Source organism: Taudactylus pleione, unplaced genomic scaffold (genome assembly GCF_031769625.1).
Source record: "Taudactylus pleione unplaced genomic scaffold, aTauple2 ptg000021l, whole genome shotgun sequence".
NCBI classification, from domain to species: Eukaryota; Metazoa; Chordata; class Amphibia; order Anura; family Myobatrachidae; genus Taudactylus; species Taudactylus pleione.
In genome coordinates, this window is record NW_028284423.1 from 9,208,511 (window position 1) to 9,233,904 (window position 25,394).

Sequence of the window (25,394 nt, forward strand, 5' to 3'; positions counted from 1 at the left end):
GTGTTAAGCAGTAAAATGGTTAAAATGAAGATGGGAGGGAAGACACAGAACAGCGTTTGGGTGGGCGCATTCTAGTGCCCATATCTCCACCATTCTGGTAGAAACGTAACCAGTTGTTAAATTTTGTTGACAAGAAACATGCCTTTACTGACCTGCAGTTGGAAACAGACATATACAGAGCACAGTCAACAGATACTTCTTCAAAGTGTTACAGACTTAAAATGACAGCACATGATTGGATGAGAAAGAGGCTCACATCAAATTATCATGGTTCTCTTTAGTCCAAAGCACCTGTTTAAAATGTTAATGGGCAGCTTACCAACTGCATTAAATATCAGCTTTTAATGAAGGGACTGACCCAACCTATTTAATTACAGGGTCCAAATAACACAAACTAGAACAACCAGGCATTTGCTAACAAAATAATGGTAGTTCTAGAAAATGCTTGGGTTTTTCAGGTTACTGAAGACAAGTGTAGAAATATGTTTATTTGAAACACTGACACTTATATAAGATATGCAAGTATAATGTGCACAAAAAAGACGAACGCAATGAGCCAGTTTTAGATGGGTGTTTATTTTTGAAAACCTATAAAGGTTTAGACCAGTGGTTCCCAAACATGGTCCTTAAGGCACCCTACCAGGCCAGGTTTTATGGATATCCATGGCTGAGCATAGATGGCTAAATTAAAAATGACAGATGTGCTCAACTATGGCTATCCTTAAAATATGGGCTCGTCAGGGTGTCTTTGGGAACTCCTGGTTTAGAACATTGCACTCTTAATGGCAGCATTTTCTAAACCATATTTTAGACAAATACAGTTCACAAGGATCTAAAATTATGGGAAAAAATCCATGATGAATTTATGAATAAATTAGTTACCATGTTATGGAACCATAACAATCAGAACTTCGTTTTGCATTGGTGCAGAAAGGAGGACTAAAAACCAATTTCCTTTTCTTTACCAGGCAGTTGTCTGGGGTGATAACATTGTGCACTTATGTTGTATCTGAATGCAGCACGTTGGCTATGCTGTATGAAACCAGTCAGGCTTCACAGAATAAAGAGATTTTATTTCTTTTGTTTAAGGAAGCTGAAGAAATTTCTGGATTCGCTTTAATCATCCAAGAAAAAATAGTTTCCACTTTTCTTCTGATCCACATCCTGAAAGGAAAGCAATTACAGTAAGAATGAAAAGTGTTATAGAGTCAGCCAAAGTGCAAAACTAGAATGTCTACACTTGAATATCTTCCCTTAAACCCTTAAATCAGCATGGAGGGTGTAATGGTTAGCAATCCTGCCTCACAGCACTGATGTGGGTTTGATTCCCACTGCGGCCCTAACTGTGTGGAGTTTGTATATTCTCGTGGTACTCCAGTTTCCTCCCATAAAATTATACTGATATGTTAACTGGCTACCAACAAAAATTAACCCTAGTGTGTGTGTCCATGTAGTAGGGAACATAGGGACAGATTCAGCAGTGCACGCAATTACACTGCTTATCGCAGATTCCAGATGGACGCGTGGGCATGAACTTGGTTCGCACATGTGTAGAATGTGTCCTGCGTGATCGCGCGCAGGCCCCCCATATGCCTCTGCCTGACTGACAGGCAGAGTAGCGTTTACGGGGCGGTGCAGTGAAGAGGATGGCCTGCGTCCCCAAAACAGTGGCGAGTGTTCCCCGTTTTCCGGGGGTGGCAAGCCCATGATCTGCGTCCTTGCATGCCGGCCAGCTTGCGTAAGCTGAGGCTTACTCAGTTGGCTTGTGCCGAACATCGCAACCATCGGTCACGATGGTGATCCAAAGCTGCGACCCTGGTCGAATCGCTGGGATCGCAGTTGCAGCAGGTGGTGTCAGACATCTCCTGCTGTATTTGCATTTTAGCAAGAGTGAAATTGCAAATCTGCTTGTCAGGCCCATATATTGTAAGCTCCACTGGGGCAGGGACTGATGTGAATGGCTAAACAATCTCTGTAAAACGCTGCGGAATATGTGCACGCTATACAAGTATCTGGTAAGAAACAAATCACCCCTTTGTTTAGGCAATGTTAAGAGTTAATTAAAAGCAATATGTTATTTGTTGTCTGCATGAATAATGCTCACATGTATAACAGTGATCCAATAGTAACTGACTACTGTGGAACACGGAGCATTTATCACTTTCTAGGTCATTGTGTTAACAACAAATACAGGAAGAGTCAGACCATAGGTGCAGCATTAGGTGATACACATTCCTTCACTTTGACAACTAAGGAAAATTAAAGATAAATAGCAAACATCTTGAAGTCTGTCACCAATCACTAACTAGGGTGCATTAAGAAAAGTTACCACACAGTATGAAATATCTGATACCTGTTAAAACTTTAATAAAAAAACTGATGATCCTCAAAGTTTGTAAAGTAAAATGATTGTTCAACATTAAGAGGGCGAGCGCACCGTTAATATCGGTGGGAAGGCGTTCCCGGAGCTATTCAGCGTGCTGTTAATATCGGTGGGAAGGCGTTCCCGGAGCTATTCAGCGTGCTGTTAATATCGGTGGGAAGGCGTTCCCGGAGCTATTCAGCGTGCTGTTAATATCGGTGGGAAGGCGTTCCCGGAGCTATTCAGCGTGCTGTTAATATCGGTGGGAAGGCGTTCCCGGAGCTATTCAGCGTGCTGTTAATATCGGTGGGAAGGCGTTCCCGGAGCTATTCAGCGTGCTGTTAATATCGGTGGGAAGGCGTTCCCGGAGCTATTCAGCGTGCTGTTAATATCAGTGGGAAGGCGTTCCCGGAGCTATTCAGCGTGCTGTTAGTAGCGGCAGGAGGGAGTTCCCGGAGCCATTCAATTCAGCGTGCCATTAATAGTGGCGGGAAGGAGTTCCTGGAGATATTCAACGTGCTGTTTGGCCGACTAAAGGATTTCTTCTCGCACCACCTGAGTGCCGTCCACGAAGCAGCTTGTCAGCTTAGCCCGCTAACAGCCTCATGGCCGGCACTTTCGTCAGAAAATGCCGGTTCTCGCGACTAAACACCCAGGTTAAATCGCGAGAAGCAGCATTCTCCGTCTTAAGTTATTCTAGTCAGACTAAACGCGCAGTGAAATGAATAGCTCCGGGACTAACTTCCCAGCGCTATTCACCTGGCGCTCAATTGGATCACACCCAAGTAAATGTATAAAACAGCTCTTAAACTTAAAGCATTTTCTCTAATCGCCTTTACATTCTTCCAACACATGCAGCTGTGGATTAATAAAATGTGTTTTGTGGTTATAAAGCCTTCCCAGAAATCAACTTGTTAAGGCCTTCATTATTTCTGCATTATATGCAATATCCCCAAAATGTGTTCAGTGTATTCTGAATAGTGTTCTTACCTTGATAGAATTAAGTTTGTTTATTCTTGGTCTGTAGTTGTTAGGATCTCTCCTAAATGTGATCTCCAGCTGAGACAAAAATTTGTTCATACCAGCTAGAAGTGTTTGAGGGCTGAAGAAGAAACAATTCATTTAATTGTGACATTTTAAAATACAGAGGGGGGGGGGGGGGAATATTCAACACAAAAATAAAAACAAATGGCTTATTTTGAGAGATAAAACATCAACATATCTACCTGTTTGCAACGGTGTCTCTAGAAGGAATACCATCAAAGACGATTACACGGTCAGAAAGGTAGGTGGCCATAATAAAATCGTGCTCCACAATAAAAGCAGTCTTCTTAGCGTGAAGAATGAATCTACAATCAGATATTCCTATTAGTCAGCTCTAATTTTTACACAAATATATTCGTCCACATCCGATTTCTCTCTCTCTACACACACATTCTGCTATATTTACTGTATAAACATCGGAGGGGTGGATTCAATTAGGCGGCTATTTAAATTGACCCCATCAAACAAAAAAGGTTCTGCTCTAGAAAAGCCTACCTATCACAATGCTCCACACAGAAGACCCAATGCGCACATATACTTTTTTATGGTTTAAATCCTGACAGCGGCATCCCGGCAGCAGTGAAAATCCCGATCTTCCCAAGGTAAGCATTACCTACCCTATACTACCCCCTAACCCTCCCTTAGGGGTGCCTAAACCTAACCCCCCCTTCCCCACCACCTAAACCTAAGTCCCCTGGTGGGGGGGGTGCCTAACCCTAACCTACCCCTGAGGGTGCCTAACCCTCCCTTCCCCTAGCCTAATTCTAAATTCCTGGGGGGGTGCCTAAGCCTAAATTCACTACCCCCCCAACCCCTGCGGCTGTCCGCACCCGGCTTACCTTCGATCTGTAAGCCGGGTGTCGGGCTCCCGGCTTAGGTAAAGTGACAGGCGGCGGGATTTGGACTCCTGTCTTTTAACCCTTGCCGGGATTAGACAGTCAGGAAGCCAAAGGTCGGGATTCCGTCCGTCGGTTCCCGACTGCTTCCCCTTTTTTTATTGCTGGATATTACAGTGCTTCTCTTATTTTTTAGACAGCATTTCTAGTTTAAGGAGTGTGTGCGCAATTCTATAGCAATAGCCTATGTATTTATACTAAAAACCAAAAGATTACAATTACCGCTTGATGACTCTGGCAGCCATGAGACGCTGTTCAGAATCCAGATATGCAGATGGCTCATCAATAAGGTAGACATCAGCTGGTTTACCCAAACAAAGAGCCAAAGCCACACGCTGCAACTCACCCCCAGACAACGTCTGCACCTGTTAGAGCAACACTTAAACTTAGAGGCAGAAACGGCAGATTTATCTACAGTCAAAATAAAAATGTAAACTCATTTTGCTCCTATGAATTATTTTCTCAATAAAGCACCAATATACAGAGTGAGCAAAATAAAAATAAAAAATACAGTTACCTCTTGATCAATAATATTTTCAATCTGCATTGGTTTCATCACATCTGTGACAAACTGGGGATGTGTGTAGGCATCTCGGATCTTTTCATGCAGCAGCTGGCGAACAGATCCCTATTTAAAATGGAAAGAAAGAATATCAGAAAGCTGACCACAAACAGGCTAATTTTGTACATACACGCGTGATCAAATCAAACGTACAGCCTCTTGGGGCACCATTAGAACTGTCAGACGTGCTCATTGTCCAACCCATACATTCTGCGATTTACGGCCAATTCATGGAGAAAGGACAGAAGTCTGGAGAGATGGAAAACTCCTTAATCCAGCTTCCTGAAATATCAGACAAAATAGGCTCGCCACACTCAGTGATGGGCCACAGTAGAAACAGCTAACAGGTTTCATGATGCACACAATAAAGTCGGAAAAAACTCTGTCCTTCAAGAGTGCAGCCTCAGCCAGACGAGGGAGCTCTGGATACAGGAATGGACCCTGAGATAGAAGGTCTGGCCCGAGAGGAAAATGCTAAGGGGGAGCCACGGACATCGGTCAGAGATCCACATATTAGGCCTATGTAGAGCCACCAGGATGGCTGATCTGCCCTCTAGCTTTAGCTTGCGGAGGACTAGCGAAAACAGTGGAAAGAGGTATATTAGCCTCCCAATTGTCGTTCCCTGGAATGTAAACTGCTGACAGAGCTGTAAGGAACCGTTCTGCCCAACTGAGAATCCTGATGACTTACCATGGCTTTTGGGCTTTGTGTACCGCCTTGATGATTTATATATACGGGACAGCAATGGCGCCTGACCCTTACCGTCCCGCCATAAAACAGCAACTTTGCTTGGCAGAGGGCTGTAAAGATTGCCGAGACATCCCTCAACCCTGGCATGTGAGATTGAGAGTAACTGTTCCCTCAGACTCGCATCTTTTGTGAGCAGCGTCCAGTCCTGGATCAGGAAGAAACACCCCTTGTCTAAGCGGGAAGTCTGAAACCATCACAGCAGAGAGTGACGCACTTCATGTGATTAGGAGAGGTGTTGGGACCAGAGGTATAAATGGCACCTGTTTCACTTGGAGAGGAGCTCCATCTGGAGTGAATTCCACAATGTTGACCCGGTGCATCTGTTGGAGAGACCTTATTGTCTTGTAAGGATACAATCTTGTGCCTGGGGAGGAAAACTTGCTGGGACAGGGTGACCAACAGGGTTCCCAAGTGAAGCATCCGCTGAGACAGGATCAGGCTGGACTTGCGCCAATTTATGAGCCAACCGTGTGACTGAAAGACACGAATCGTCAAGAGGAGATGTTCCTGCAAATAGACTGGCGATTTAGCCAAACTCAGATTACCTAAGTAAGGAAAAATCCGGTTTTCCCAAACCCGCAAGGGGCCTCCACCAGAGAGCTTAACGGAGGCGCAGCTGACAATCCAAATGGCCAGACCGGAAACTGGGAATGATCCGAGAGAACTACAAAGCGCAGTTTGTCCTGGTTGGGTAGTGTTCCCGCTAGGCTTCATTTGCGGGGCACCAGGCCTTGCCCCTTTTTTAAAAGTCAAAATGTGCCCTGCCCCTTTTTCCAGAGCCCTGCTGGGATCGCCGTATGGACAGCCTGCAGAGCTCACTTCTGCGGTCAGCTCTACCTGGCAGCATGGCTCTCCCAGTGAGTAAACAGATGCCGTACGGCATCTATTCACACTGTGGGAGAGCTTGGGGGAAGCCCAGCATCTCCGTCTGTGCTGGGCACGCCTTCTACAGTGGTGAAACAGGGGCGCGTCTCAAGGACTGCCCCCCTTTTGTAGTGACCACGCGCCTTTTTCGGACACACACAGCAAAGTACCCCTGACTGAGAGCCGCCCTGGCCACCCTAGAAGGAACACTAGATGGGGATATATAAATATCCAAGGACACTATGAAATCCCCATGTTCGAATGCATGCATGATTGATCAGAGATTCCACCCTGAACCTGGGAACTCTGAGATTGAGGGACTTCAGGTTCAGCATGGGGAGGAAACAGCAGTCTGGCTTCTTCACAAGGAAAAGATTGGTGTAGAAACCAGTCCCTCTTTGTGGAGACAGAAATGGGGTTATGACTTCAGAGGCCAAGTCTTATAGGACTCCTGTAAAGCCCCGGCCCTGATCAGGCTCGAGTGGAAAGCGGTCATAAAGGACTGTCTTGAAGAGACGACCTGGAAAACGAAGTCATGATGCTTTGCGCCCAAGAATCGGACGTTGTCTGCATCCATGCCTCGTAGAAAAATTCAGAGGAAGGCCTCCCACTGTAGGAGACCCAGGTGGGAGTCCAACCAGTCATGCAGTCAGTTTATCTGCAGGTTTAGGAGCTGGCCTACGGTCTGCCCAAGTTTGTCTGACTGGACTTATCTCCACAGGAAGAGGAGCCTTGGCACTGAGAGGAGGGCTGAAATCTCGGTTTGCCCTAGGGACAAAAGGATCGAAAGGAAGAGGTCCTGGCTTTAGAAGCTGAGGAAGGTTAATCTGGACAGTCACAATAATTTTATCCAAGGCAGGTCCAAAATGTACCTCGCCATTATAGTAAAGGGTCTCCAGGGCCTTCTTGGATTCTGAGTACGCCAACCAAGAACAGCAGCAACAGTGGAGGCCAAAAACTTAGCAGACAGGATGCTTGAATCATTAGTGGTCTCTCTTAAGTAAGAGGCTGCTTCCCTGACATTGTTAACCACTGGCAATTCCGAGCAATGCAGCCCAGTCTTAAGTTCCTGATCTAAGGAATCTGCCTACCACTGTAAGGCCTTGGTAATCCAAGTGGAGGCAAAAGCTGGATGTAGCGCTGCCCCTGCTGTAGAGAAAAAGGCCTTTAGGAAAGGCAGTGGCATCCTAAAGAGAGTCCACATTAGGAAGAGGGAGTGTGTTGGCCCATATCAGAGGGAGGGAGGGGATAAAATGTCGAAATAAGCCTCAGTTTTCTATTTGCATTTCTGCATGTAGATTTTTATAGCCCGTTATATTGCAGGAGCTTTATAGGATAGCCATTTCCTGTATAGTTTGTGGCTTTCCCTTTTTGAGTGCACACCTTTACACACAAACCACTTTACATGTGTTACCACTCAGGCGAGCAAATTATGTCTTCCAAGTAAAATTCTTGCAGGTCTGCCCCAGAGAGTGGTGCTTCTGTGCTGAAGTCCACTTCCTACAAAAACAGTGAAGACAAATTCAGTGCAGGTTCACGGTGGGCTCTGTGTTGAGTGCTTTGCTGCATGGGCCGGGTTTTCCAGTAGCAGGTCCCCTGCCGGAGCTAGTGTGGGCTTCAACCCTGTCCCAAGCCATGCTGGAGCTGGCAATACGATCAGCCTGCTCCAGGCACTCCCTCAGATTCTTAACCTGCTGGAACGTCATTTTTACCTGGCGCTCCCCAGCTGACTCTAGTTGAACCATCCTTGGTACAGGGCTTATCTCAACTGGTGCAGAGTCTGGTTCAGTTATTTAATTTGCTGCAACAGATGCTGAACCCGGCAGTCCTCCAGTGTCCGTCCAAGCATCCTATGACTACACCTCTGCAGTCAGGTTAGGAGCTTGACTTTTCCCAGGATTCAGACTTGAAGTTGTCATCTCCTGGGAAGGATCCTCTCCCTGTAAAGAACACCTTACTCAAATGCAAAAAGCAATAATTCAAATCACTGAGTCTGGCCACAATGTATACCACGCCGCTGACAGCCCCCTCTCTTTTCCTGGAGAGGAGCAGCAGGAGATGAGCCGCAGAAGAGAGCAGTCTATAACATGCACAGGGGGTGTCTGCCCGGCTGTTTGCGCTGACCTGGTGGAGCCGGAGGACAGGATCAGGTAGGAAGCCACCTGATCCGGCCTGCTAGCATTACCACAGGAGCTGACCGAAGGGCCGGCACCTGTCCGCTGGCTGTTTGCCATTACCACCGGAGTGCTGACGGAGGAGGGTGCTACTGCCTGTGACAATCAAGCCAGGTGCTGCTGACAACGCGCTTTGACCACCGAATCAGGTTCAGTAGATGTGATGGGCGGCTTGAGAGCTGTGTCCACAGTGACACCAATGGCCATCCGAAGATGTTGAAAAAAAGAGAAAAATCACAACTCTGGCTGAAAAATAAAATGTGCTCAGCCCCTATGGGCACTAAAAAGAACTGGGGGTGGGGTATAGGAGAGACGGGGCCTGTGCGGTCAAGCTATTTAGTGGTCATACTCCTGCAGCACCACCTATACCCAGTATTCTCCAGTGTCCCCCACTGGATGAAAAAGAAAGGGTTATCATTTAGCAATTCTGTTAAGAGTGTACAGGATGATGGCTGCACATGCTGCAATTACATGCTCGTGGGGTTTGGGTACGGGATCCCGGCTGTTGGGATGCCAGCTGTCAGAATACCGACAGTGGCATCTCGACAGTCACAATCACGACAGTGGAAGGTAAGTTCCCTACACCGAACCCCCTACCCCTCCCCGGTGCCTGAAGCTACCCCTCCACCCCTAGTGCCTAAACCTAACCTCCCCGCACCCTAAACCTACCCCCCCCTTAGTGCCTGGCCCTAAACCCTCCCCATAGTGCCTTACCGTCCCCTAGCCCCCAATACTTACCGTAGGGATGCCGGCGGCCGGGATTCTGGAGCCGGGCTCCAGACGCTGTCGGGATTCCGGTGCCGGTATTTAGAGCGTCGACATCCCATCTGCGGGATTGCTGACTACATCCCACTCTTGGGACAGAAATACCATTGAAAAACTGTTATACATAATATGTCAGGGAGGTGGGAAACTAGATCAACTTGGAAGCAGTCAACCAGACCTAATTTTACATAATCCCCTGAATTATTAAAAAAACATTTAATATACTTACTGTTGATTTTGGACTGATTTTCTGTGGTTTGTAGCTCACATTAAGAACTGGCACATCACCTGTCAAAAAACGAACAAACATAAGAAATTACCTAAAATTGTATGCACAATCTAAAACCCCCACAAAAGCTTGTTAAAGTGATTTTCTGTACCTCCTTCATCAGGCTTCAGCCTACCAGCCAGCATTCGGATAAAGGTCGTTTTGCCAGTTCCTGTATAGACACAAAATTACATATACCAGCTCAAGTTAATAAGTCATTATTCAAGATACGTTCAGCAAGTTGGATATATGAACATTTAATAGAGGTGTCTTTCACGCCAAAGTTTTCCGGTACCAGGTACATAAATCGGGGGTCCTTTTACCATGCAACTATGAAGATAGTTTCCTCACAATACCCCAAACCTCACAAGGAAAAGCTCTTTCCACACACAAACCTTATTTCACAACTAAATCACAAGTCATGACCTCCCACAAGCTGAGCACACACCTGCTCCTGTGACCATTCTAATGATTTAGCTTTGTTATTGGAGCATCATGCCTTGCCAGCTGTGAAGACAGACAATCCCCATAATCTGTACGAACATAGGGTAATTTTGCGTAATATTACTGTACAAAGCATACATATATGTATGATGGTGAAAGGGGACAGGAGCTGTACCTTGATTACAGAATGATAGGCAAGTGAATCAAACAGGTATCTTAGATAAATGAGGGTTATCTTGACATTACACCTCTACAAAATAATACATGAAAGTTATTATACCTCAGAAATGTATTTTTGTTTTGTTTCGGTTTACACAAATATTTGGAATGCAAGATCTAATTAAGTCAGTTCTCAAAAGAGCTTTATGATTGCCCCATTATTATACATTGGCTGGTGTAGATAAGTACATATACTACTTACCAGGGCAAAATACAACATATCTTATGGGAAATACATTTTGGCCCAGGAAGTTACGTTATAGTTAACAAGACGTTCAGGAACGGAGTTTCTGCTGAAAAATAGCACTGCTCCTTACCATTCTCTCCCAACATGACCATGATTTCAGAATCTGTGAACTCGCCAGCAACAATACGCAGCTGGAACTCCCCCAACTGCTTTCTCATTGACGGATACTTGTACATGCACATCTTTTTAATTTCTTCTTCCGTGGCTGTTTCAGCCACCTTAAACACTAAAGAGGAGTCTCTGAATCTTAAATTTTCAGTGGGAACATAGCCATCCAAGAAGATGTTGATGCCTGTGGTGAGCAGTAGGGTTTAGATACATTATAAAGTTGGATGGAGAAAGAAATTACATTAGGGCAACATATGATTTAATCAATTAGAATATTCATTGTAATATGGACAGAAATTAGGTATTAACTAAAAGAGGGAACACACCTGGCCTGATGCAATATTGAATTCAAATCTGCCATATATGCTTGCACATTGTGTGCACAGAAATGCTCAGACATATGCAAAGTTGTACACATCCTGCTAAGCGCCCGCCCACTATCTGTACGCTTCATTTGCTAAATCATCAACGCCCACTTTCAGCACTGTACCTAGTGCAAATGATAGACTTATATGTGCTGCCGTCCAACTGTGCACAGCCTGCAGTCCAGCAGACATGCCCGTGCCTATGTGAGAACACACTGTTACAGTCCAGTTATGCCTCCTTGGTTGCAAGTGGAGATGCAGTTGAAATGCGTACAGCTCTGAAGATTTATAGGTGTCTAAGAACAATATAAATCTTCGTATATAACAGGTGCTATATTGCCCTGTCAAAACACCCACATAGCGCAGCAGATTTTATATATATATATATATATATATATATATATATATATAAAAATTTTCACAATCAAAAAACATACCTTCCCGGACACTGAAAGGCATAGTGACCACACCATAAGCACTTGGGACACCGTACAAGCAGCAAATGAAGTCCGAGAGATAATCTAGGACACTCAGATCATGCTCTACGACAATGATGTAACTGGAAAATAACAGATTTAAACAATTTTAAGAATATATGCTGGCTGTAAAACCCATTAACAGCATGGAGTTTATTTTAATCATGGAAGTAGTGTTGCGACTACCTACAATTTGATAATCTACATTTTCTACAGATAAATATCTATATGTAAGCTAACAAAATATATATATCCAACACATTTTCTTTCATTACAGCTTAGAGATAAGGTTTTGCCTCTTGATAACATTACTTAGGTTTATAATTGATGCCTGTTTCCTTACAACTCATATAAGTTTACCAGTCACAAAGTGTGAAATGCCATAATTTCGGCTTCTAGAAGCCGTATTTCATGATACACAGCTCACTGCAATACTATTTGTTACTCTTCAAAAATGCTTAACAAACATATGCCAAAATGGTGAATGCAGAAATACATTTCCCACTGTACAACATTATTTAAAATAAAATAAAAATAAAAACTGGAGAAGTGTTTCCGTACCGGTCAGGGTCGATCAGTGATCGGATGGTAATGGCAGCCTTAAGACGTTGCTTCACATCTAAGTAACTAGATGGTTCATCAAACATGAAGCTACAACAAGATAAAACCAAAAGGACATCTAAGTAAATCGAAGATGAAATTTCATTGGAAATGTTACAAATGACCTGTAACACTACAGTGGCAAGTTTGGAAGCATTTAATTTTCTTACATGTCGGCTTTTTGGATACAAACGACAGCACAAGCAAATCGCTGAAGCTCTCCTCCAGAAAGGTCCTCCACATTCCGATCCCTTAGGTGAGTCAGATCTGTGAGACAGCATTGTGATGAATATAATGGAGGTTATGGGTAGGGAATATCATGAGTGCACTAAACAAGACTGGAATGTCTGGTTCTACTCGCGGAAAAAAACATGTAACCCAACTAAGAATTTAGCAGGGCTGCTTGCGTCTAACCACCAAAACTTAGGGTTGTGCATCACAGTATTGGAGTGCACAGCATTGTGAGAAAAGCTTTAATCTTGTTAACAAAGAGGCACTGTCATGTTAAAAGAAAGCTCAGTAATATAAGCTAGTATTACATTATTCTGTCACTGGAATCAAATAATTAATATCTCCACTTATACCATCAAGGGAAGTCACATACACTAGACAACTGATTAAACTAATCTTTAGTGAGTTTGTAGAACTTACCCAGCTGTTCACAAACAATAGTCTGGGTCCTGGTTTCATCCTTTCGATCTAAAATGGTCCCCACCGGGCCCTGTGAAAAAAAAAATATATTTTTATTCCGCTGTACACATAGTGTTTAATAATAAAAGACACCACTTGAAATAAAATTCTGCAAAAGTAATAAAGCAGCAATTGTTTCATCATAATCTTTAACTTGAATGCTACTTCATTTACACAATACATGGATAAATGGACACATCTACCATCTTCCCAGGGAGTAAGCGTAGATGACCTACACACGTCTAACAATCCTCATACACACTGACCTTTGCAGCTTTTGGAATTTGGTCCACATACTGTGGCTTAATGATGGCCTTCAAGTCATCCTCCAGAATCTTGGTGAAGTAGTTCTGCAACTCTGACCCCCTAAAGTATGTCAGGATTTCTTGCCAATCTGGGGGATCCTTTAACACAAAACAATTATGTAGCACATACAAAGCAAACCTTGAAGACATTTAAACGTATTCTGGTTTCTTGTTACTAAAATGATGTAAATGCGCTAATCAACTATTGGCTTCAATAGTGCAAACCATGTAATCTGAAATATTAGCACGGTTTTTTAAAAAAATTCCTCAAACAATTTAATTTGCTAGCTAATAGCATAATTAAACTTAAAGTAAATTTATCCTTAAAAAAAAAATAAATAAAAACACATTGCATGTAAAATGTAAATATGTTTTATAAAAACATCTATATATTGAGCAAACCTATGAAATGAAACCTTGGAATTAAAATTACATTAAAGTTCATAAGATCCAATGACAATCTTCTGCTGGTCCCTACGATTTCTATTAACCATGATTCTCCATCCTATGAAATACCTCCCAATACTGCAACACTTCTTAAGTCCAGTGACCAGCAGAATGGTTGCGTTTCAAACAACGACATCTACATCCATTCTAAAAGGCATGTAGTCCGCCTTGTGAGTTAGATATATATGCTGCATTTAGGTAGGTTAACCGCTGGTTACCTGACAGACACCCCTGCCTAAATTGCACCTCACAATGCCGTGCAAACAATGAGTGCAGAGATCTGCACGGGGACTGACCAGATCAGTCCCATGGAGACCCGCACAGCTGTGCCCCGTCTGTGGGAACGAAGGGGTAAATGACAGGGGAGGGGGCTAACTCATGACCACTGGAGGTGGGTGTTCGCACAAAAACATTGTTTTGGTCCAGGGAGTTTGGGAGGATTTAGGTGTAAATGAAGTTTACTGCCACTTGTGTGGGGTGGGGGCTATTCTTCAGTGGGGTCCTGTAAAAATGGGGGTTGAGGACAATATAATTGGAGGTTCAATTTCCACTGGGGAATGAGAACCTGTCACAGAGGGGTGGGGTGTAATATTACTATGGAGACCAAAGGAGACAATGGGGTGGGCAGAGGAGAGCAAGATACCTCTACATTTAAAAATGTTTTAAAATATGTTTTAGACTAAATAAAAAAAAAAAAAAAAAAGTTTTGAGCCGACTTGTAAAAAAAAAAAAAAAAAAAAAACCCCACTCATCAAGTGGTCAAATGGCAATTGTACATGCACATGTTGTATGGAATTTTGAAAGTAAGAACTACTGAGGCAAAGATTGCTGCACCTATATACAGTTATGATATAATATTACAGTGCTGCAAAGCATACCAACCCTATGTAAGAATAATCTGTATATGATACTCTCATGCACTCAATCATTTATCTCTGCATATTGTCTGCATTCATAAGTTCAGCTAAGGCTTAAAGACTATCATTAAACAAGAAGTTTGCTAATAAAGCCTTAGAATAGGAGATATATGCCCCACCAAAAAACCCATATACCAAATTAGGTACATAGCCTGTGCACAACTTACATCATACTTGCCAAGGTTAGGTTTTTGTTTTCCAGCCAGAATTTTCAATGCAGTTGACTTTCCAATACCGTTGGTGCCAACCAATCCAAGCACCTCACCAGGCCGGGGAGTAGGCAACCTGTATGTGGAAAATTTAGTGCCAGTGTAATCTTAAACAGTCCAAGAAATCTCAAAGACTAATTGGTAAATTACTAAATAGTGGCTTTTGTTAGCAGATGTCTCTTTATACAGGTTAGACCTCAAAATTTAAATGGCACTGATCTTAATAACAAATCATGACATGTTTTGCTTTTAAGATCAGTGCAGTTTTACATTTTGGGGTCTAACACACTGAAAAGCTTTGGCTGTTAGTAAATTTAACACTAAGACATTAAAGGGAGATTTTATAAGTTATCAAAGTTTACACATCAATGTCAATTCAAAGTCTTTAGGCCCCCCAAACACTTAAAGGCTTATTTGCTTGCAGTACATGCATCATTAAGTTATCATGAGAACTAAAAGGAGACCAGCATATACATGGTACCTTGTAAAAAAGGCAGGACAAAACACCCCAAAAATAAGGGGGATCAGTACATTTTCAAATTTGCAGGGCACACTTATTTTTGGATGCCATGATATTGGTAAGTAATTCCCTGCGCTCACATCACCCTTACTGTCAGCAACAACACAATTTCCACAGTATCCAAAGCTTCTGCCTTGATTGCAATCGTTTACACTACCCAAACCAGTTTTACTCCTCACGTCAAGACTATCAGTTTGGTCTCCTCCAAATTCAAAATATTGCTAGAATAGGATATTTTTCCCAATATGAAACCAAAGCTTTTATCCACTCCCTTATTTCCCTACTGCAACATCCCCTTATCTGACATCATCATCAGCCAACTAGGGTTACTTCAATCCATCCTAAACGCTACGGCAATAATCAGCTTCACATCAGCCCCAGCACTCTGCAAATCTCTACACGGACGTCAGATACCCACCAAAACCTAATTTATATGACTCGCCCCCACTTCATTTATCTCTAACTTTATCTTGAATTATTGTCCCTCTCGCACTTTAAATCTACCTCCAACATGTGCCTCCCCCTCTTTATGGATAAAACACCTCTCCTACCCACATAAAGGTCTCCTCTAATGCCACTACCTACTTATGGCACAATCTGCCCCAAACACCAAATATTGAAATGCTCTCAAAACATACCTCTTTACTAAAGCCTACTTTATTTCGGCACAACTGCACCAACCTTTGGTAAGTCACATTCACTCCTCGTGTCAGCTCTGCCCTTTCCCACTAGACAAGCGGTTTTCAGCCACTGTGCCGTAGCACACTGGTGTGCCGTCGGCGATGTGCCCGCAAGTGTGCATCCGCCGTTGGCGTTGTGCCCGCCAGCGTGCATCCGCCGCTGCCAGTTAAACTTCAGTCCCGGGCAGCGCTGGGGTCTTATGGATTGCTCAGACGCGGCTGGGCCATGACATTTGTCCTGACCTATAGAGATGCGGCTGCGTGAGATCATAGGTCACGCCCGCCGCCCGCAGAGTGCTCACTGCACTGCACTGAGTGACAAAGCAGGGCTCCAATCACAGTACTTAAACAACTCCTGCCGCTGAGGGACAGGGACAACTGTGATCTTCTCTGCTGTTGGAAGGTAGGGGACGATGTGTTTTTCTCCGTGGGGGCCATTGTGAATGTTTGTGCTGTGGGGCCATTGTGGTTTTTACTATGGGGGGGCCACTGTTATTGTGGGGTTTTTTTTCCTCTGTAGGGGCCATTGTGAATAAGTTTCTTCTGTGGGGGCCACTGTTATTATGATTTTTTCTGTGGGGGCCACTGTTATTGTGTTTTTTTTATATGGGTCCATTTTGATTCTGTTTAATTTTACTAATTTTAACAGAACAAATATAAACATATTAAATATATGTTGATATTTGTTATTATACATTATATTTTAAGTGTGCCTTGGCAGTTTTAAAATTTTACAGACAAACAATAAAAAGAAAACTGATTGGTGCAGCAACTGCAGCACATAAAACTCCAAAGGATTCCTTATAAACCTTTACAGATAATTTTAGAAAAAAAAAATAAAATAAAAAAAAAAAAAATCTAAATAGGCGCTGTTGATAGTTCAGAAAGAGATAGGGGAAGAAATGGTCTCTTACTTTCTCAATAAATATTGTCTGTCAGAGTTCATAACTTTGTGTTTTTTTTTTCTTCCTCCCCTTTGTCCATCAATAAATCGCAACCTTTTCTTTCCTCAAAAGGAAACAATAAAGTATTTATAGTGTAACTCCGTATATTGAATTGGTTAAAAACAAGCTTTTATTACACTCACATTATTATAAAAACAAACAAACATATAGCATCGCCAAGTTGATACAATATAGGGATTCACATGGATACTGGTACCAGAAGTAAGAAGCAAGTGCAAAGATGGGGGTTCCGGACACCAAACCGAATCCTTGGACAGTCCTTCAATCTGTAAGTCCACGTCCCTTCCACTCTCTCACCAGGCTAAACGTGTTTCGGATTAAACAATCCTTCCTCAGAAGCATGGTGAGAGAAACAACTTCCCCGGATTATATACCCAATGCTCCACCCACTTGATGACAAATTCCCGCTCTATGGGGAGGTTTACATCCGGAATTAATCTTCAAGGCACCGGGAGTCATCACCACCGCACATCCTCCGTATTCAATACCCGGAGTTTGTGATTTCCTTGCGTTCTGCCGCAGCTGATTCCACGTGACTAGCCGCTGCTATCGGAAACATGTGGGACGGATATGGCTAAGATAACTCCCAGTGGACGGGACGCGATGACAACTTCCCGTCAGCGGAACGCAAGGAAATCACAAACTCCGGATGTAAACCTCCCCATAGAGTGGGAATTTGTCATCAAGTGGGAGGAGTATATAATCTGGGGAAGTTGTTTCTCTCACCATGCTTCTGAGGAAGGATTGTTTAATCCGAAACGCGTTTAGCCTGGTGAGAGAGTGGAAGGGACGTGGACTTACAGATTGAAGGACTGTCCAAGGATTCCGTTTGGTGTCTGGAACCCCCATTTTTGCACTTGCTTCTTACTTCTGGTACCAGTATCCATGTGAATCCCCATACTGTATCAACTTGGCGATGCTATATGTTTGTTTATTTTTATAATCATGTGAGTGTAATAAAAGCTTGTTTTTAACCAATATACGGAGTTACACTATATATACTTTATTGTTTCCTTTGAGGAAAGAAAAGGTTACGATTTATTGAAGGACAAAGGGGAGGAAGAAAAAAAACACAAATTTATGGACTCTGACAGACAATATTTATTGAGAAAGTAAGAGACCATTTCTTCCCCTATCTCTTTCCGAACTATCAACAGCGCCTATTTAGAATTCTTTTTTGTCTAAAAAAAAAAAAAAAAAAAAAAGGTTTTAAAATTTTGTTTAGTGTGCCGCGAGTTTATGAATATTGTTTTCCATTGACTCCTACAGAACACTGTGGCGCCTTACAAATCAATAATACCCTATCCTGACCATAAGCAACCAATAAAATTATCTGAAACTTATTTTTCCAACCTTGATGTCAAACTACACTCAGCATAAACTTAATTTCCCAGACATGCTTTTATAGGTTACATTGAACGTCAATACCTGGCTTATTGTTTCTTACCTGTGAAGCTTAAAGGCATTGGCACAATATCGGTGAGTGGTCTCTTTTTCCAGGTTGCTTGGCAGGTTGACAATAGACAAGGCTCCAAAAGGACATTTCTGTAATACATATAAAATCTATTTAAGGATAACAGTAAGGTATGTGAAATTCACCAAAACATACGCTTAACACATGTTGTTTATTTAGGGTTACAGCAAATATCAATAAACATTACCTTGATACAGATACCGCACCCAATGCAGAGGGTTTCGGATATCCATACTATCTTACTCTGGGGAGTGACTTCAATGCAGAGTTTTCCTGAGAGGAAAAAAATAAAAAAAACAAATAGGGCTGAAATTCACATTTTGAACTATGCCATCATTTACACGCTAAACTAGTAGTTCCCAAACTTTTATGAATAGCGGCGCCCTTGTGCATCAACATTGTTTTCACGGCACCCCTAAGCCAAAAGTTTGTTATTGAGAAATTTAGAAAAAAATTTAGTGAAGTAGTAAAGTGAAGTAAATTGTGCTCACCTGTCATCCTTAGGTTTGGTTATATAGTGGTGGACAGGTTTGTTCTTCTGTGTGGCCACATATTTACATTACATTGACCATAAATAACAGGATTTTGGTACTTACTTACTTTCTCCGATTCCACAGGGGACACTGGAGTTGAAGACAGTGGGGTATAGACGGTGGTAGAGTAGAGCCTGGCACTTTAAATAATTTAGAAGTGTGACTGGCTCCTCCCCCTCTATGCCCCATCAGCCCCAGTTTAAGAACTGAGCCCGAGAGGAGACGGAGGACAACAGGAAAATGAGGAGAAGGAGAGGACCACAGAGCGGAACAATACCGACTGAAGGAGAACAGAGGAACCCACTGCAGGGAACACATTCAGTCACACAACCATATAAGGAACCAAACAACACGGCAGGTACACCGCGCTGGGAATCGGAAAAAGGGATTTATCGGTAAGAACCAAAATCCTGTTTTTTCCTTCATCCACTAGGGGACACTGGAGTTCAAGACAGTGGGGACGTCCCAAAGCCAACCTCCTGGGTGGGAAGCGCGGAGAACTTGCAGACCCTTTGGCAAAACCGAAAACCAGGATCGCCAAGAACAGTAGGCCCAATGGAAAGGCAAGATCAAGTGTTGCAGAGCAGAGGAGACAATCAGAACTCCTTGCTAACAGCCACAGAAATTCCACAACTTACAGCGTAATTCAAATGTAATAACGGCTAGCGAGAGAACACCTGCAGATGAAAACATCAAAAAACAGCGTAAGCTCAGCTGAAAACAGACCAAGCCTGAACCATAGTCGAACATAGGAAGCTGTATAAGTCGCAGACAGCAGACCCCCAGCAATGCTGGACAGAATACATATAGATATACGTATAATAATACCAATATACAGATACAGAGCCGATTCTGTCCACAGACTCCTAACGAGTATTCAGGGAGGCAAAAGTCAAGACCGAACAGTTGCCCTGGACCATTCGAGGCCCAACTACTACAACGTTGTCAACCAGCGGAAGGAAGTCTCCAACAATTAGAGATCCCACTGGGTATGAGGCAGAGGCGGCTATGAAAGGGATTGTGGTCTCAATTCTTTCAGAGGGACAGACAGCAGTATAACCACTCTGAAACAAAGGGATCAAACAGCAACTGAAACCCTGCAGTTATAAATCTCCCTACCTGACCACTGGCAGTGTCTGGCAGCCCATCAGTTGCCTGCCTATAGAGTCGTCACTACCGCTTGGGGCGGGTCTCAAACTTGTGTATGGCGCGCCCCAGGCGGGGACTATAGGGCACACGCTCTGGGCCAGCCTAAAATGAAAACCACAGCAACGACCCCAAACAACGTCCATCATGATGGAAGTGCGTAATCATTACAAACTGCTGGCCCGAACATAGTATGAAACAACCAAGATACCCTGGCAGTTAAAGAGCACGGATGCAACAGCCACCCAGGGAGAACTACCTAATATTTAGAAGCACCCCATACAGCAAGGCTAGAGAACTAGGACAACCATAAAGGTACCCATCAGGTACCTGTGTGATGAAAATATCCAGAGACACTGAACAGGAATCAGGCTCTCTGCGCAGAACATAAAGACTGTCACACTGTAATATAAAGATCTGCCTTAGCCTATAGATGCGCTACAGTCCTTTATAACCAACAGATTCTAATAGAATAAAGTGACAATTATGTATGGAACGCTTCACGAATTTGCGCGTCATCCTTGCGCAGGGGCCATGCTAATCTTCTCTGTATCGTTCCAATTTTTAGTATATGTGCTGCCGAAGTGAGCACTCAATGTTGGAACCATGCACCCACACGCCAGGAAATCAACTCGGCGCCGGTGTTCTTTGTAAGCACCGGCTCGGTGATGACTGACAGCCGCTGAGCGGCTGTAAACTTACAGACAGCTGCCTTGAAGCGGTATCTGAGTGCCCCCGTGAATGCCATCGCCGGAGCTTCTACAGTACAAACCCCGGCGCGGCTACAATTATTAGCACCACGCAGAGGCACCTATAGTGACAACCTGTCACTGCCCAGCTATTTTCCTCCCCTCATTAAATAGGAGGGGGAATCAGTGGCTAGGCATTAACCAGAGACCCAGCCGCTGACTGCAGAGGCAGGTCTCGTCAGCAGCTCTGACACTGCCAGGTTTACTGGCAGGGGAAGGAGGCTTTGTAACAGCCGCGCAGTGCTCTGAGCCCAGCGTTTTGGCCCACCGCTCCAGCTAGTCAGGAGTGGTGGGATATACTTACGGGTGCTGCGTCCGGGATGCTGGGCTGTGGGGGTGGCGAGGAACCCGGACATAGAGTCCTTGCAGAGTCTGATGACTCCATCTGTTATGTGCCCCCTCCTCAGGGTCACTGGACACAGGCTGCAGTAGCCGTGGCAGTCCCCTTCCCTGCGGCTCCCACGTAGCAGGCAGACTGCCACAGCAAGCAGTCTTCCTGTCCTCAATGCTTGTTAAATAAAAACATTAAAAAATATGAAAAAGCCTGGAGACAGCCTGATGTGCGACCGGCTCTCTCGGCACATTCTATAAACTGGGTGCTGATGGGGCATAGAGGGGGAGGAGCCAGTCACACTTCTAAAATTATTTAAAGTGCCAGGCTCTACTCTACCACTGTCTTGAACTCCAGTGTACCCTAGAGGATGAAGGAGATAATTTGATTTGGTGCTGGACCACCAACCTGAGGCACCCCTGCAAGTGTCCCGAGGCACCCCAGGGTGCCGAGGCGCACATTTTGGGAACCACTGCTCTAAACCATTTCATACTCTTAACTGGAGGATATAAACCTTTCTAAAGACCTGGCTAGTGCGGCCAAAACATGAGCTTATCACACATTTCTGCTTGCCAAATAATAGAGCAACAACTGGTTTGCTCTGTCGTTCACCTATTAGGGTGAACACAATTGAATCACCCCCCCCCCCCATAGTATCATTATGATAGCATAGGGACAATATAGTAACTTTTTGCCGCATAGTACAGAAAAACACACATTGAGTTCTACCATGGCAGTAATTATACGACACATATAAACCATTACGAACACTGAAGATAAAACGGATGTCACAAGGCAAAATCTAAATTGTTAGAAATCTGCTGGATGAATTCAATATTGTTACATTTGTAGCACTGAGTATGACTCAGCAATTAAATCCTTAATCACACATTAAAATTCATAGTGCAGCTTGCATAAATAAACACAGTAAATCAAATAGCAGTTTCCACTTAATCAAAACAAACAGGGATAAAAGTGATTTTTACTGTTTTTCTCTTTTTTGACACTTACCCATTCTTACAACAGGGCAACTCTTTTTGCACTCCTGGCGGCATTTCTTTGGCTTACATTTGTCATGATTAACAATTGCTATTCTTGTTAGCTTGTCTGCCATGATTTTCGGTGTAGGTGCTCTAAACTCTTTAGGCCAAATTTGGACCCAAACTGAAACGAAGTGAGAAAACGGACACACAAATTAATGTAAAACACATTTGTAAAAAAAAAAAAAAAACCATTTAAAGAAATGTCTGTTGCTGTTGCACAACAGATAGTAACAACCATTCAGTACAGATGTGTCATCATACACCTATCCTTTCTGCACCATATGGGGCAAAGAGGCCTGGCGTCTGACACCACCATGGGTAGTGATTTATGTACTTGAGTACTTTTCAAAAAAGACAAATTAAACGGGGGGGTTTGAGGGGGACTCAATTTCCAGACATCAACGATACTGTGCCGAACCGGATAGACAACGTGCCTGCTGGGTGATGGGAAAAACGTACGATGTTGGCCCTACTATAAGTGGTCAATATGTGCTCCTGACTGTAGAAGAGAACGATGAGTGTTGAATCAACAATGTAGCTAAAAAGTTAGTGGAGCCGGAAACAAGGATTTTGGCCAGAAGAGAACAGTAATTTCAGTATTATATTATGCACTACTAATACCATGTGCAAGACACAGAGACTGGAGGATAACGAGGGGTAGGAGAGAAAGACAGGCAGGACAGATACAGGAAAAAAGGGAAACAAGGAGGGGATAGAAAAGAAAAAAACCCAGGCAATGCAGGGCACAACCACTAGTATGGGCTTATCATATCGCTGAATTAACAAAACACAGATGAAATTAACTTTGTGATAGTAAATGTTACTACTGACTGTCACATTTAACTGGACACTAAAAAGGTCTTCACTAACAGGTCCTCTATTCAAATTCTCTACAACCTTGGGCCTGTATTCAATTTGAGGTGAAAAGTCCAGACTTTTCACCTCCTTCGCCTGTTTTCCAGACGGAAAAGTATCGCGCATGTGCCCGCTTATCCCCGCATTCAATTTCCATGGATACGAAAACGGGACCTGGTGAAAGTGGAAGCTGCGAAAAAAATGTGTACATTTTCGGGAAATCATTCTTGGACCCCCCCTAAAGATGGCCAGACATGGGGGATCACTATGGGTACCCCCGTTTTTTCATGCTGAAGGGAAGTTGGGTTTTTAAATAGCTGCGGCAGGTGAATAAATGCGGCTTTGAAGGTGGTGATGCAGAAGAGCATTTAGCAATTTTTTTGGGGAAAAATAACTATGTCCATCAAATTTGGGGTACTTGAAAATGGGTGCAAGCATATTTTTAAGTCCCTAAAATTATTATTTTTTTTAATTCGGCAAAAATGCACCTGCTGCTATCACCCACATTGAAGAAAACACCTGCCGCATACTTTGGAAGCCCTCTGGATTAAATTTAGCTATTTTAGAAGTGTGTTACCTATTTATTTATTTTTTAAACCCCAAAATTATAAAAAAAAACCTTTTTTTTGGTGTGTCCTGATTTTTTTTTTTTCAACACACATTGTTTTTAGTGGACATTCCCAGGGGTGCAGGTTATTTTTTTTAAGATTGCACACCTAAACCCCAATTCTGCACATTTTTTCGCCAGCTAAACACTGGAAAAAACTTCTCCCCATTTTTTTACAAAGACTTTTCGCACTGGTGAAAAGTCTTTATATTTGAATACGGGGATAATTACAATAGGCAAAAATTACGTTAAATTATCGCCGATAACGGGTTTTCACCTGTAATTGAATACATGCCTTGGTCTGGTTTTTAATGTTATAAATCACAACTAAATGAATTTATAGATGTTAAAGCACAACATATATGGCTCAGCAAAGCAGCTCCCCACATGTTCACTATCTGATAGCAGAGTTATGTCTAATGTGATAGCTATACAGGTCTATAATCTTTTATATAGATAAACTGGACATACTTGCTGGCTCTTATCGGGAATCATTTTGTATAGGTGGTAACACTGAGTGACCCTACACAGTGCAGTTTTCTGGGTTTAAAGACATCACATGAGCACAAACAGGACTCAGCATGTGTTACACAAAAGTCAAATAGATAAGAAAGCAAGTGCTGTACGCGGCAACTATCGCCTGCTCTACAGACCCCTTTTATAGGCTTATCTGTACGCCAGGGTTTCAAAGATCCAGTCCTCAGGCACCCCTAAAGCTGGCCACACACTAGAACAACTTACATCCAACCAGCCAACTTGTTGATTGGTTGGAAAGAAAATCTGGTAAGGAATGGGAGTAAATGATGATCAGCAATTTGCTCCTAAATGCCAGAAAACAGATGAAAATGGTCGTTCAGACAAGTTTGTTAAATGTTTGATCTAAACTATTTGTTCATACAACAGTTTTGGTCCATTTTTCAGCGTCTGGGAGCAAATTGCTGATTGTATTCCTTACCAGATTTTCATTCCAACCAATCTACTAGTTGGCTGGTTGGACAGATAATCTTTAGATGTGTGGCCAGCTTAACAGTGCATGTTTTCAGATCTCCTCACTATCACATTTGAAATTATTAGCTCCACCTGTGGATCTGTGCCTGTAATTAGACGTGGTTCTCTGCTCCGACATGTGACCGTGTTGTGTAAAATGTGAGCAATATACAGCACAATGAACAGGTCATAAAACTCACCATATGGCTGGATTACAAGGGATGCACACACATGCACAGGTGCCACGATTTACACAGTGTCAGGCCGCTAACTGAAAGGTAACCTATATCACAGCTTGTGCTAGCACTAATCAGCAGCGTCTGCTCACCACTATATACCCCCAGTGCATGTAATAGTACATTGCATCAGTGTATCACTATGTGTGTGTACTCTCTCTAGCCCCGGGTGTCAGACAGGCAGCAGCCGGACCATGGTCCTCCGCAAACGCTGCGCAGGTACAGATGAACCGAGTGACGAATGCCCCTCGCCCAGAATTATCATGTGTAGGAGCAGCCATGGTAGTGGGTAACAGGCCGGGCTCTGTCGGTGACTCACCGGGGGAGGAGCGGGAGATGGTGGAGCAAGTGCCGTTGGTGGGATAGGGGAGGGGTGTAAGATGGATTTCTCCTTCCCCCCCTGTCCTCTGTTGTAACGCTCGCTCTTCTCCCGGGCGGCAGCAGCGTGCACAGCACACGGATAGACACCGGCCAAGATGGCCACCACTCCAGTGCCCACACCGCTGGCGTGCAGCATGACGTCAGGCGTCACCCTGACCAGTCAGCCAGCTCGGA

The 25,394-nt window shown here is 43.5% G+C and overlaps 2 protein-coding genes and 1 non-coding gene across 3 annotated transcripts in view; 1 reads left to right on the forward strand and 2 right to left on the reverse strand.

Moving 5' to 3' along the window:
* Positions 1–557: 557 nt before the first annotated feature.
* ABCE1 (ATP binding cassette subfamily E member 1) lies at positions 558–25,370 on the reverse strand. The gene is made up of 18 exons (XM_088448436.1): positions 25,159–25,370; positions 22,123–22,275; positions 18,540–18,625; positions 18,326–18,423; positions 14,672–14,789; positions 13,102–13,239; positions 12,797–12,866; positions 12,316–12,412; positions 12,107–12,196; positions 11,507–11,628; positions 10,667–10,888; positions 9,799–9,858; positions 9,648–9,706; positions 4,820–4,930; positions 4,525–4,667; positions 3,589–3,711; positions 3,353–3,464; positions 558–1,164 (listed from the first exon to the last, which is right to left on the reverse strand). The coding sequence occupies exons 2-18, from the start codon at positions 22,223–22,225 to the stop codon at positions 1,117–1,119; spliced, it is 1,800 nt and encodes a 599-aa protein (XP_088304562.1). The 5' UTR covers positions 22,226–22,275; positions 25,159–25,370; the 3' UTR covers positions 558–1,116.
* Positions 20,516–20,623, reverse strand: LOC148539705 (U6 spliceosomal RNA). The gene has a single exon (XR_015869920.1). It is a non-coding gene; the product is annotated as a U6 spliceosomal RNA (small nuclear RNA).
* ANAPC10 (anaphase promoting complex subunit 10) overlaps positions 24,988–25,394 on the forward strand; it is a 94,634-nt gene continuing 94,227 nt past the window's right edge. Inside the window, exon 1 of the mRNA XM_088448438.1 lies at positions 24,988–25,058. Within this exon, the coding sequence (XP_088304564.1) occupies positions 25,034–25,058 (25 nt within the window). The 5' untranslated portion in view covers positions 24,988–25,033. The remainder of the gene's footprint in view (positions 25,059–25,394) is intronic.